Source organism: Alligator mississippiensis, chromosome 2 (assembly GCF_030867095.1).
Source record: "Alligator mississippiensis isolate rAllMis1 chromosome 2, rAllMis1, whole genome shotgun sequence".
Classification (NCBI taxonomy): domain Eukaryota; kingdom Metazoa; phylum Chordata; order Crocodylia; family Alligatoridae; genus Alligator; species Alligator mississippiensis.
In genome coordinates, this window is record NC_081825.1 from 293,318,994 (window position 1) to 293,333,442 (window position 14,449).

The 14,449-nt window shown below is 47.7% G+C and overlaps 1 protein-coding gene across 1 annotated transcript in view; it reads right to left on the minus strand.

Moving 5' to 3' along the window:
• ATG14 (autophagy related 14) overlaps nucleotides 1-10,083 on the minus strand; it is a 30,203-nt gene extending 20,120 nt beyond the window's left edge. The window contains exon 1 of the mRNA XM_019479924.2: nucleotides 9,809-10,083. Within this exon, the coding sequence (XP_019335469.2) occupies nucleotides 9,809-10,083 (275 nt within the window). The remainder of the gene's footprint in view (nucleotides 1-9,808) is intronic.
• Between the last annotated feature and the right edge of the window lie 4,366 nt (nucleotides 10,084-14,449).

Here is a 14,449-nt window from a genome sequence, read left to right on the forward strand (position 1 = left end):
CAGCAGTCTTGTACGGAGGAATCATGACAATTCTTTTATTTTTTTAAAAAACTAGATTAAAAGTGACATGGAAAAACAGACAAACAAAAGAAAAAATCAGTTGCTTTACTCATGGACACAACTTCAGAGAGAAATGAGACCAACTTAAGGATTCAGAACTAACCTGGATTCATACAGGAGAGGAAGAAAGAGTGGTGTGTAAGGCTGCAAAAATTGCAGACCCCAACCCCACACAGTCCCCTCCATGGTATTAAACAGCTCCTTTAAACTTAACCATAGAAGGTTTCTCCAAAACAAACAACTCTTGATAAGTTACTACATTTAGACAGGATGTATACAGGGAAATTTGTTACATATATCCAGGGCCTTTTAGTTAAAGGAAAAACGAAACTAAACAAAAATAGCACCTTGAATCAACAGTTAGGCATTCCCACTACATGGAAGTGAGATGATGTAAAATTCAGTATCCAAAATTATATATTCAACACGTATGCAAGGAAATCTTTCACTAACATCAAATACCATTAAGTCAGTATGGCTAACTATATGTTCATCAATTATTTCACTAGCTTCACTACTAGAAAGCAATAAAGCCCCACCTTTTTTTCTCTTTTGCAGGCGCTGATGGTGATGGCAATGCTAGGGATACATCCTACATATTGCTGATCTTCAGGACTGTATGCGTTTGTACAGAGCCTGCTACATGGAGCATCAATCCTCTTTGGCACTCAGACATGTTAAGCCAATTCTGCCAAAAGATCCATGATGTATGCACTTAACTTCTTTTTAATATTTTATGAGTAGTCCCACTGAAATTGGTAGTACTATCCACACGAATAAACCAAAGCAACTGCAGGTTTATATCACTTATGATAGTATTATTAGTTATTAGGTATCTAAACATGCTCAATTTTTAAAAACTGAATAATCATTCATGAGTTCCCTAATTGCATTTCTAACTTGTGTGGAACACTTCTGTATCTCTACCCTAGCTATTCTTGTTACAAAGAAATCAGAAGAAAAAGTACATGTAATAGTACATGCTTAACATGAGAAAAGGAAAAATCCCATTTGTCTCAGACAAAAAAGTCACACATATTAGAAACTTGTACTGTACAGAAATGAAAACTAGCAAATATTAAGTGAATACGTTCATAATTTGTGTCACTGGAGAATCACACACACACACACACACGCCTTATCCTCAGAGACTCCAGGGGAGGTAATGATATGTTTTTTTGATAAGCTGGCAAGTGGTTTAGGATGTCAAATTGATGATTCTGCATGCTAGAAATCAATTATTATTTTAGTTTCCAAAGCAACAGTAAGTTGGCTGCACTGACAAACGATTAACAGAATCGTATTCTGAACACAACAACGGTATTAAGAATATTGACAGCAAGATAAGAATGGAAAAATAGGGCATGTGCTTTATTCTTTCTAATAGCAAAACGCTCATTGCTTGACTAGGCATGTATTCTTGGTATAAGTTACGGTTTATAGATAGCAGGGTTATTGTGCAAACACAGTCATTCAAACGTTGGATGTAAGGCAAAGCAACACAGCATGCTTTTATAAAATGCACACTGCAAAGTTACATGACTGGTGGACTAAATCTCCATACTCAAATACCAGAAGGATGTTGGCATGGATTGTAAACATGTCAGAACATAATATGTAAAGAATGGAAAAAAGAATGTCAGTGTTCACATTACTGGAGGACTTCCGGACACATCATACATAATTATAATTGTACGTCAACAGTTAGAGCTTCAGTATCTCTCTTTCACACAAACACACTAATTGCTAAAAACAAATTTTCTTTCATTTTAAGTTACCATTACATGCAGTTTTTGTTAGAAATATGAGCAACTTCAATGCTACTATAGCTTAAGATTACTTAGTATGTGAACATGGGACTGGGAGGGGCCTTCTGGGCCACCAATCCCAGCTCTTGGCATCTGCATCCATTTACCCAAGAAATCCCCCCTCCCCCCAACTCGGCACTTTAAAACTTCTCGCACGTTAACTATAAGGCACAGTACCCATACCCAAAACACCAAGAAAACCCACAGATAAAAGCACAGCAAACATGGGCGCTGCCAGAACCCTGGTGCTGCAGTAACAGGAACTATTGGATTAATATATGTTCAGAAGATCCGAGGGGAAAGGACTCATATGCCCCATACTCCAGGGGAAGGCAAAAATCTTATAGCTCTTGCCAATCTGACCAAAGGGAAAGTTCCTTTCTGAGTCTAAATTTTGTGATCATATGACCCAGAGTGGAAAAGCCAAACTCTCTAGCCAAGAACCTCTGAGTTTTTTATAGGTATCAGCAAAAAGAATCACTGTATCCCAGTTAAAGCCTCCTGGTCTTAGCTGTGGTCAATGTCCCAATGCTTCAGAGAAGGTGAAAAATCAGGAGCCAGTCACATTCACAAAGGGCAAATAATTTCTTTCTGGCTTGTACTACCAGCCAGCAAAAGCCCTGAAAAGCATGGGATTCCCTTTCCCACAGTACAAGATACTTACCTTGTAACCCAACCTGGAGACTGCAATTATCTGGGCCAACATTAAACATATGCAATATGTGAAGTCTTAACTCTGTCTTATCTTACTAGCCCTTCCATAAACTCATTCAATTCAGTCTTAAAGCTATTCAGGTTCTTTGCTCCACCACTTTGCTTGTGGGAGCACATAAAATGCTCTGGCACAAAGCAGTGTAAAAGTGATACGAAGCTCAGTGCTGGAACATGAAAATGATTAGTTACTTATTAATGTAATTCTTGTGCACTTAAGGTATTGATAGGAACTCCACTGCCTGGAATGAGTGATAATTTATTGCATCGTCTCTCAACATTAGCAAAACAAAAGCGACCAATGTGTTTAATAAACAGCGAGCTCAGACCTATTCCAGTTCACAAGAATGAGCAAAAATGTCAAACTATGTTAAATGTAAGACTGGGAACGTCTCTCTTCTCTCACTGCATGATTCTACATATCATAAATTGCACATCCATGTCACATATATGACTGATGGGATCATGGCTAGGGCTGCTTTTATCTGCACCTTTTCATCACTGAACAGACCACTAAAGCAACTCTAATCCAGACACTACCCCAACACAAATGAGAAAGAGAATTAACAAATGTAATGATGACGGGAAATGGGTAGATTTCAAAGCGCAAATTCAAATACAAATTAAATGTGTTATCACTGACTGCAGTTGCTCCTAAACCTGCCAATTTTCATGATCACATTTTATGGAATGTTTCTCTCCTCACACTATTTCTGTGTAACCCTCAAATGCTCTCAAAGGCATGAGCCAATAAAGAATAATGCTTTCCCACCCTGCAATTACTCACTGAAGGTACTACTTTTAACAACAGTAGATACACTTTTCAGGCAAGAACAGGTGATTTTGACATGGCGGGGCGGGGGGGGTGTCCCGTTAATCCAAAAATAAGGGTCAGTTACATGAAACCCACAAATTACAAGGTTTTGCTCCTACCATTCAGTCTCCTGCTGCAGAGAAATTAAACTCCATCAATGCGATTTACCTTATGAATCTGTGGCCACTGTGGAGTTGCTCCATTTCTGCACAAGAACTGTACTCTGAGTTCAGAAGACTTCTCTAAAAGACCTGGTGCTATTCAGAACCCTGTAGGCAGCAGCGGTGACACTCAAGTTGTGCTGCTATTTAGGAGAAGTAGGAGCATCTGGAGAAACAAGAACTGAGGGTGCTCAGAAAATAGCAAGATCCCCCATAATGGATGCTGGAAGAAGGGCAGCCTTCTCCTCTGACAGCAACTAGAAGGATCCAAAAGAAGGAATAAAACCACCAGGTAGAGGGATGCAGCTCAAGCATAAAAGGACTTTCTACCTAAATGTGGATGCACCCCCCCAAATACCACACAGTAAACCAAGACAGAAATCTGAGTAGCCATCACATCAGGGGCAGAAAGGGCTTTTCAGAATAAGGTTGCCATCTTAGCACCTCTGCTAGGGCTCCCATTCCCAATGACGCCTAACAACAACAGTACTGGGCGCCGCACTTGAAAAGGGATGTGGCCAGCCTGGAGAGGGTTCAGAGGAGGGCCACCCGTTGGGTGAGAGGGCAGCAGGACAGGCCCTATGAGTAAAGACTGAGGAACCTGAGCCTGTTCAGCCTCAGCAAGAGGAGGCTGAGGAGGGACCTGGTGGCTGCCTACAAACTCATCAGGGGGGATCAACAGCAAATAGGTAGAGCCCTTTTCTCCCCAGCACTACCTGGGGTGGCAAGGAACAATGGTAACAAGCTGATGGAGAATAGCTTTAGGTTAGAGATCAGAAAGCAATATTTTACAGTTAGGGTGGCCAAAATCTGGAACCAGCTTCCCAGGGAAGAGGTCCTTGCCCCTACCTCAGGCAAATTCAGGAGGAGGTTGGATGATCACCTGTCTGGGGTCTTGTGAACCCAGCATTCATTCCTGCCTGTGGCAGAGGGTCAGGCTAGATGATCTGTTCAGGTCCCTCCTGATCCTAGCTACTATGAAACTACTATGAAACAAGGTGTCAGGTAAGTGTCTTGAGCCTTGGTTATGAACACAGCACTACACAAGATGTCCTGAGTCACTAAGTTCAGTCCCCTGTATCTGCAGGGAACTATTTGTCTGACAAGGTCCATAATAATGTCTACTCCAGTCCCCACCTTCAGTCCACAGCTACAAAGCATTTTAGGAAAAACTATGCTGCAGACAAGGGCATTGCTAATGCCTTGCCACTTGTCCCCAACTAACAAGGCCTGGGGACTTGTTAGTTGAAAATATGCTGAAATACTCATAGGAAGAAGAACACATCCTGTACTACAGAGGAAGGCAAACAAACAAATGGTTCACTCCCAACTCCAAATCTGCCACGTGGTCCAATCCTAAATGTACGAGCTCAAGATCTACTATTCAGATTCCTGAGAGAGGCTACTAAGTTTTATTAAGAATACTAGCATGTTCTAGGCAAAGTCGTATCTCTAGTTGTGCCCAATGTCCAATGCCTCAGAAGCAGGCAGAAACCCCTCCTAAAATCAAAATAACACATTCATGGGGGAGTGCAGAGGGAGGAAAAAGTCTTACTGTTCCTTAGAGGTACTCAGCAGAAGCCATGAAGCATGCAACTGCCAGATACATCCTTCATAGAGATATAATTTCCTTTCACAGTCATCATAAATACTGAATGCTCAAATCCATATCACATGCTTCAATCAGTATTTCAGAAACACTGTATTCTTCCATAAATTTGTCCAGTTCTTTATGACAGCAATTTAGATACCTTGTCCCACTGTTTTTTCAGAAGAATATTGCAAAAGTCCACTAGTCTAATAGTTGGAAACCTTCTAATTTTTAATCTTAATTTGTTTTTACTGGTCTGTATCCATTAGATCGTGTAGCAATATGGTTATTTAGCTTATATCATCCTCCTCTCCCTAATATTCACCGTGTGAAAATATTTATAAAAAAAAATAATATCCTCTTTCAGCCTTTGTTTTGCCAAGCTAAAAACATGCTCATTTAATCTCCTCTCATGAGATGGGTTATCCTTTCCCCTAACCACCCAAAGTCGCCCTTCTGTGTTCTTTTTCCAATTTAATTTAATTTTGTGTACAAGTGTACAACATTCAGAACAGACCTGACTAATGCTTTTTACAATGTGAATAACACTTCCCTGTCTCTTTAAAAAAATACCCTAATACAATCTAGAATTGCATTAGCCCTTATCACTGCCGTATCACACTGGAAGCTCAAAATCATCCTATGATCAGCCTATATTACCCAGATCCTTTTCCACACCCTCCAGTCTCCGCTTACATCAAAAGTTCTTGGTGATCACATATGACTTCATACCATTTAAAATCATTCCATTTCCGTTGCTCCATTCCACACAGTTTTCTAATTCTTCCTGTACAAGAAACCAAACAACCTCCCAACTGGCAATTACTCCCAACCTTGTGTCACTGGTTATTAGGGAGTGAGAGCAGTCACTCCACAGTAAAGACTACAACTGAGTTTCCATTATAAGCTTTTATTTATTTGGCCAAACTCTTACAGCTATGGAAAGGGTAAAGGCAAAAAACAAACAAACAAGCAAAAGAACAAACCCCAAGCAGCTAATTTACAGAAGCTCTGGGTAACTTCAAACAGCCTTAGACAAATGGGTTTCTGATCCATTTTAGGAAGACTAATACATAGCTTTGTGGGTCTATGACAGACAATGCCAAGTTGCAGAGTAAGGCCCCAATTCTGTGAGCCTACTGGCTGACCTTTTTTGGCCATAGCAAAGCCCAGTGACTTCACTGGAACTCCACTGAGTCCCATTCAGTGGAATATATGCTTCAGGCTGCATATGTGCAGACCAGTTTGCAAATCAGTGCGTGAGTGGACTTTCTGAACCTGAATATTATTGAAGATAGGCTCAATTTAGCTCTAAATAAAGTACAGCATACAGCATGCAAAACATACAGTTTACTGAGCAGATATCTACAGAAAGTTTCCTGTAACAAAGTCAGAAAAATATTTTCAGGAAGCTGGCTAGTAGCTGTATGCATCTGTTCTTAAGACTCAGTTGACTGGGAAAGAGATGGTCACTTCTTTGTCTATTCTTACACCTAAAAGTACTTGATATTCTCCACCCAAATGCAATGACCCATATAAGCAAACACTGTTTGCCACCTTTCCAAAATAGTTAAAAAAGGAGACAGTCCACAGCTGTTAATGAAGAACCGTAAGTGTGGTAACGACATAAGCCAAAAATTGTGACTATTTGAGACAAAGTGCTGTGCTAACTGCTTTTAAGAAACCACAGCAAGTCACCTTTATTTGAGACACCAGCTTAGTGGTTGAAAACTGCCTATGAAGTTAGTTGACCTGCACCTCCATAATGTAACCAGAATACTGTTTGAAGTCTTAATATTTATCTAACAACCTTCCAGACACTCAGTAAAGAAATGCTGAGGTCTGAATGTGTGCGATTAACTGAAACAGGGCAAAGAACTTTAACAATGCTAAAAAGTGCAAAAAATGCATGTGGATAGAAGTAAAGCCTATGGTTTTCCCACAAAAGTGAAATGTTTTTGATACTTTCAGAAAACACTGGTTTAATGCAGAATATACTTACGTATATTTTAAAACACACTATTATGTTCCCCCCCATGTTGCCCAGAGTTTTCTTAAATACCACACTCTGAGTTATGGAGCCCTGTGTGATATTGGATGCCCTTGTACACAGTTATCACTCACAGTGATAGACAGTCACAGTGCAGAGGACTGCAGAGGGCATTCTGGTCTCGCAAGGGCTGGACCAGTCAGAGCTCTGTGAGCTCCCTACCCTGGCTCCAGCCACCTTACACCACACTGGGGTACATCAAGCAGGGGGAGGATTCCCTTGGTGCACAAACACTGAACAACTCCCAATGACCCCTCCTAACACTGACTGCAAACTAGACTGTGTTAAGTGTGGTTTAAACAGGGACAACAGATTCTTATCCCATGATCTGGGTAAGCTTTGGTGACCCACTTTGTCCCTAGGGGTTCTCTGCTTGTTCCCTCTCCCACCTTGCCCCACCTGTTGTATTGTAATGGCTCACTCCACTTTACTCTCTGCTCTACCCTGTCTTTTTGCAGCAGCTGATGAAGTGAGCTTGGATTCACCCAAATTGAACATGAAAAGCTTCAAAAATAGATTGGACCCATTCTTGGAAGAAAGGGGCATCCACTGCTATGGAGCCTGGGAGTGAGGGGCACGGCCTAAATCAGAGCTTCCTACACCTGAAATGCTGGAAGCTGCCAGTGAGAGGGGAAAGGGGAAAGGGGGGGGGGGGGCGGGAAACGAGGACGACTGCTCAGACCCAGGTCGCTCCCTCTCTCAGCCTCCACTTGCTCATTATCTTCTGTCACTCAGGGGCAACATGGACCTCCAGTCTGACCCCATCAGTGGCAGTTCTTATGTTCTCACAACGTTGTGGAAGCTGGATTCCAAAATGGACTGGGCCATTCCTGGAGGAAAGGGGCATCTGTCTCTATGGAGCCCAACTGTGAGGGGCACCAATTCTGAGCCAGAGCTTCCTAGACCCGAAATGCTGGGGAGAGTGACAAGGGAGAAAAAACAAAACAAACAAACAAAAAACCCTGGCCAGACCCAGTTCAGTCTTCCTTTCAGCCTCTACTCACTGCCGCTGTGAGACCTGGGAGACGGGGCAAGATGGACCTAAAGTCTGAGCCAGACTATTGCAGTTCCTAGGTTCCCTCTCAATATAAACCTTATGTAGCGATCTTCTCTCTCACTTTATATATGCGTTTTTAAGCCTCCCTAGAGGCACTGGATATTGGCTACAGCTAAGACTGCAGCATGCCAACCCTCCTGCTAGGAGCACAAACAGAGGCTCCTGTCTACAGCGTCTTCACTCAGGGTCAGGCTGACTGCCATATTTGGGCTTGGGGATGAACTGTACCCTGAGGTCAAACAGGGACCGACTCTGGGGGCTTTGCCTTCCTCTGTAGCGGGGGCTGTGGTCCTCTACCCAGATCTCTTGACTGTGCGTTGACAGTCTCATGAGGTCCCTTTCAGCCCTAATGTCTGTGAAATCTATGAACATTTTATAAAAGCACCCTGCCCAAGAAGCACCCTGTGTGGAGAGCACCTTGTTCACAGATAATACCAAATTATGGGGCAAAGTTAACACACCAGAGGGTAGAATATGGATCCAGGTGGATCTGGACAGGCTGGAAAAATGGGCAGAATGAAATAGGATGCAGTTCAATACAGACAAGTGCAAAGTGCTACACCTGGGGAAAAAGAACCACCAACACACATACAGGCTGGGAGACGACCTTCTCAGCAGCACAGCAGCAGAAAGGGATCTTGGAGTCATAGCCGACTCCAAGATGAACACGAGTCAATGTGACAAAGTGATCAACAAGGCTAACTGCATTTTATCACGCATTAGCAGATGCCTGACAAACATGTCCAGGGAGGTGATGCTTGCCCTCTATGCGGCACTGGTCAGGCTGCCGTTGGAGTGCTGCGTCCAGTTTTGGGCGCCGCACTTCAGGAGGGATGCGGAGATCTTAAAAGGGTTCAGGGGAGGCCGCTCGCGTGGTCAGCGACCTGCAGGCAAGGCCCTACGAAGAGAGACCGAGGAACCTGGATCCCTTCAGCCTGCGCAAGAGAAGGCTGAGAGGGGATCTTGTGCCTACCTACACATTCATCAGGGGAGGGCAGCAGGGAACAGGAGATGCTCTGTTTACCAAGGACCCCTTGGAGTAACTAGAAACAACGGCCACAAATTGATGGAGAGCAGATTTAGGTTGGTCGTTAGAAAGAACTTCTTCGCAGTAAAGGCTGCCACAATCTGGAACGGGCTCCCAAGGGAGGTGGTGCTCTCCCCTGCCCTGCCCTGCCCTGGGGGTCTTCAAGAGGAGGCTGGCCAAGCACCTGGCTGGGGTTGTCTGACCCCAGCGCTCTTTCTGCGCAGGGCAGGGGGTCGGACTCAATGGCCTCCCGAGCTCCTTTCAGACCCTCACATCTGTGAATTTATAAGCAGGACGTGGGCTCCTGCGGTTCCCCTGCGGTGTCAGGGCACAGCACCATACACGAGGGGTCGCAGAGGTCGCTCGGGACGGGGTGGACCCTGCCTCCAGGGGTCAATCTGCTCCGGCCCCGCTTCTCGACGACCCCCGACGCAGGTCTCACCGTCAGGGTAGGAAGGTGGCACCCCACGGCCCGCACCAGGCCTCCCCGCCCCCCCGCGCGCGGGCGGAGGGGAGCCGCCCCCGGTACCTCTCGGAGTCGCGGCCGTCGAAGAAGACGAAGTCTCCGCCCTGCACGCACTTGGCGCAGGTGAGGCGGCGGCGCGTAGTGTTGCAGAGCGGGCAGCGCTCCACCGCCACGTACAGCCCCTCCGCGTCCTCCTCCGCGCCCAGCGCCGCCGCCGCCGCCGCCGCCCCGCCTGCCGCCCCCTGCCCGCCCGCGGGCGGCCGCCAGCCGCTGGGAGACGCCATGTTGGGCTCGCGGCGCCGGCGGTCACGTGGGACTTTGTTTTCAACACGGGGCATGCCGGGAAAGGGGGCGGGGCAACCCGGCGGCCGGCAGGACGGGGGGTGGGGCTTGACGGTTAACCGTCGCCTGAGGGGAGGGGGAGGGCGAGGGGCGGGGCCTGCGGTTGGCCGTTGCCTGAGGGGAGGGGCGGGGCTTGGTGGTTGGCCGTTGCCGGGGGGTGCGAGGGAGCCTGCCACAGTCGACGGCCTCGCCTCAGAGCGTGCTGGCTTCCCACAGTTCAACACTCCCCTCCATAGAGATCAACACGCAACCCCCCCAAGTACAGAGAAGTGTCTGACAGTGCCTGACCCCGACAACGAACCCCTCAGGAAGCCATAGTCCAAAAGCCCCCGCTCACCCTTGGTTCCCCCCTCCTACTTAGCACCAGCTCCTCTCCTGCGAGCCACCACATCATATGGTCACCCCCAGCACCCTGGGGTGCCTCCAGCACTTTTCGAGGGAGGCCGGCTTGCTCGTGTAGATTCGGGGTCGGCAACATTTTTGGGCAGCGCGCCAAAAGCACCGGCAACTTGAGATGACGGGAGCCACGACGGGCCCAAATCTTGCTGTTGCCTTGTAGCCCCAGCCCCTTGCCCGCTGTTCACCCCGAGGCACGTGTGCCAAGCAAAATGCCGTTGAGCGCCACACACACGCTCGGGCCCACGCGACAGGGATTACAGACGGCCCGGGGCTGGAAGGGGCGCCGGGTCCAGCCCCTAAAGATAACCGTGGTCGAGCGACCCCGGCGCGGTGCCTGTTCGCTCAGCGCAGCAGACAACTGCAGACCAGATAACGCCGTGGACTCCTCTCGGAAACCACCGGGTTTAAAGCCTGCGGCGGCCTTGCCGACTCCCTTAGGACCGAAGACGTGCTCTACCGTTTTTCCGTAGTAAATGGCCGATTTCTGAGGGAGGCCTCGAGGCTGAGAACCGCAGCTTTTCTTCTTCCATTTTCGGAGCGCTGCGGCCCCGTGGAAGCAGTGGATAGGCAACGCACGTTTAAAAATCAGTTTGCTATATGCTATGACAGGAGGTTTCTTCCTCGGCAAGACTAGAGCAGGAGAGCGAACGACTGCTATTATGAGAGCGAAAGGATAAGAGCTGGTCTTTTTTAGGCTTAGCTGATGATGCCTTACCAAAAGGGTTATACCCCAGCCCCAGAAAGGTCAGCATCACCACATGCTGCTGTTACCCTACGATAGTCACATAAAAAAAAATGAAAGTTAAAAAACAAAGCGAGGAGAAAGCCGCCCAACTGTCGCAGACGTGGAAGAGGAGGATAGTGTGAATAACCGCTACAGACACGGTGAGGTTAACGGCCTATTTTGCCTCTTCCTGGGCAGTGGCCAGCAATCACTCTGAAGCGGTCGTCTCAAGGGTCGGGTTTAAGAGCTTGTCCTGCAACAGCTTTATATCTACTCGGATCCGCCAGCCGAGACCTGCATTTGGGACCTCTGCCTTTCAAGGTGTCAGTGTGGGTTGTCACAACCCAAAGTTGTGATTTGTTGTTTGTGTGTGCTTCGGCAAAGCTAAATTATGTTCCCGTTAAAATTACAGTTTCCTTGCATGGTGGAGTTCTCTGCTGCGAGAGAACTCCGATGCAACGGGGGATTTCCCGCCAATTTGCAGCTTCTTTGCATGGTGCATTTCTTTTGCACCTCAGAGACGCACGGTGCAAAGGAGTTCCTGCCATTTGTATGAAGATTCGCGCCACATTATTGGCTGGTTCTAAATGTAGGCACACGTGGCGGCTAGCTATTGGCTTGCTAGCCGTACAAAAGGCTTGGGTAGTTTCCGCCCAGGTCAGAGAGAGAGGAAAACTGGAGGACTTAACAAACCCCAGGAGGAGGAGGAGACTTCGCGCTGTGTGAAGATCTCTAAGCGATGTGGACCCTTGCGGACCCAATGCGCCTTTCTTAAGCAGGCAACAGAGGTCTAAACAGCCTCTGGCCTCTCCCCGTCGCCGAGCGCAATCCTAGACGTATCCCTATCCTTCGAACCCAATTTTTGAACCCACGGAGTCTTAACAGCTCCGGGGGACCTGGGAACCGAACAAAACCCACGGAGATTAAGCCACTCTGTGAGGAAAGAATTGCCGAACCCGCGGAGCCTAAACCACTCCGGGGCCAAAGAACTGAGTTTGTCAGAGTCTTCCAACAAGGACTCAAGCGGAGCTGCACCTGGAAAACTGTCCAGCCTACACCACGACCATCTTGGGTGTAAGTAAATAATCTTTTCAATCAACCGCTACGCCTCCATAACTAATTCTAGCTCGCACGTACCAAACCGCCCCGCAGTTTTCTCCAGCCCCGCGTGCCCGGGCTGCTGGCCACAGCCCGCGTACGCAAAGACGGGCCCGGCTCGCCCTCGGCCTGCACATGGCGACGAGGATGGGATTGTGAGAAAACATGCTAGAGCTAGAATTGGTTCAGAACTGCCCTTGGCACGATAACCAACGCCAAGTGAAAAACTTTGAGGAACTGGAAGCGCATATTGCTTACCACCAGGCGGGCGGAACGGGTGAAAGATTTGTCAGCGGACGCCTGTCGCTGAAGGGAGAAGAGGGAGTCTCCGAAGACGGAGCCCCGAGAGAGAGGGAAGTGTATTTGCTCCCCGCGGCGTTCGGGTGTATAATGAGAGACGAGCGGGTCCTGTTCAGGCCCCTCGATATTGTGTCCGTCGCTGGACCCAACCCGGCGGGCGAAACGAACCCAACTTTCACCCAGGAGTGTGCCCAATGCCGACAATATGCTCGGGAGAATGAAGAGCCGGAGTCGATCTGCCGATTCCCTCCTCTCATGGCAACTAGATTAAGGGGTCGCGAGCTACCATCCGAGCTCCGCGAAGACCTGGAGACAGAGGATCGAGCCGCAGATGAGAGGGTGGCTCCGTGGCACAACAAGGAGGGAGAATGTAGTGCAACTTTTCGTACTATAATGAATCTAATGCAAAAGAACTTAAGTTTGAAAACCCAGCTGCAGATGGCGATCTGAGCGGTCAAAGCAGCGCCTGAGAAAAAGGAGCCTGAAACACCAGTCCAAGATGGCACCGAGCAAGAGGGAGACCGCGTGGAAGAACCGGAAAAGAAGGGTGGAGCTTCTGAAGAACCCGCGAGAGTTCGGTCAGTGACTCCGCCCATCGACGCAGCGTCGTTGCCAGCAACTCTGCCTAGCGACGCAGCGACGCCCCTGCCGACCACGCCTTCCTGCCAACGGAGACAGTCAAGCAGAGGAGTGCATCCGCCCCTCCTGCCTGAAGCAATAACAGCAGAAGTGACCCCCGTGGCAGCAATTCAGCCTTCAACAGCATCATCTCCCGAAGGAGCAGCTTATTCTACAACGACAACTAACCGAGTTGCTACCACCTATTATGCTCGCACCAGAGCTGAGTTGCAGGATTTATGTAGAGTATCAAAAATTCAACCTGAAGAGACTCTAGCTGTATGGTTAGGACGTTTAGTCATGGAACTTGGATCCGACCTGCTGAATCAAGAAGCAGCAAGCTTCCTAGTCAGACAAGCTTCGTGGAGTAGAGGACATGTCACCGACATTGACATGATAACAGTTAATACTCACTGGCCTATTCCACTGCCAGCGCTTGTTGCAGAACTAATTAGTCAGAAAGCCCACGTATGGCATGCAGGACGGCCAGAATATACCGGCGCAGAGCATCTCATGCTGGCAATCATCGGCGTCTCGTACTGTGCTTGGAACCCGAGAGCATGTGCACTGGGACTAACATCACTCCAGCGAATAAGACCATGGCCTCACCGTCACTTGCGAGATCCTGGAACTGTTCCACTAACCTGTCAGAGTTTAGATAGTTGCCTCGAGATTTATGGGCAAAAGAACATCGTCGTCCTTCGGATTCTGCTCAGTCCAATGGTAAACCAACCTGTAAGTAATCTTCTTTGTCAGTTGCCACGACTGCGTATCCTGATGGAGCCAAGATTGTCTCTTGATCGGGACTATTGACACCCGACCGGACCTCAAGGCACCAGACATCGTGGATCCGATCTTCCACCACTGCCACCAAGAACCCTAGAGAAGCGATACATGTTTGGATTTCTCCTACAGTGTTCCGGACTCAACAAGCGGCAGCTTCGGATTTTGGGAGACGCGGGCCAATGGCAATTGGCTTATGAGTTAGGTTTTCGTTATTTAGAAGAGCCAGATGATGAATCCTCAACGATTTCATCCAATTAAGCCATGGAAATTGTTTAAGTTTGTTGAATAAGATCATTAATCTATTTTTTGAGAGTTTTCTGTTTACAGATCCGAGATTCAGAGCGCGTGGCGAGGAGGAGCCCTGAGAGGGATGACATCACTGAAGGAAGTGAGGGCCTGACGTACGACTTCACCACGACGCCCACTGAAGCCCTGAT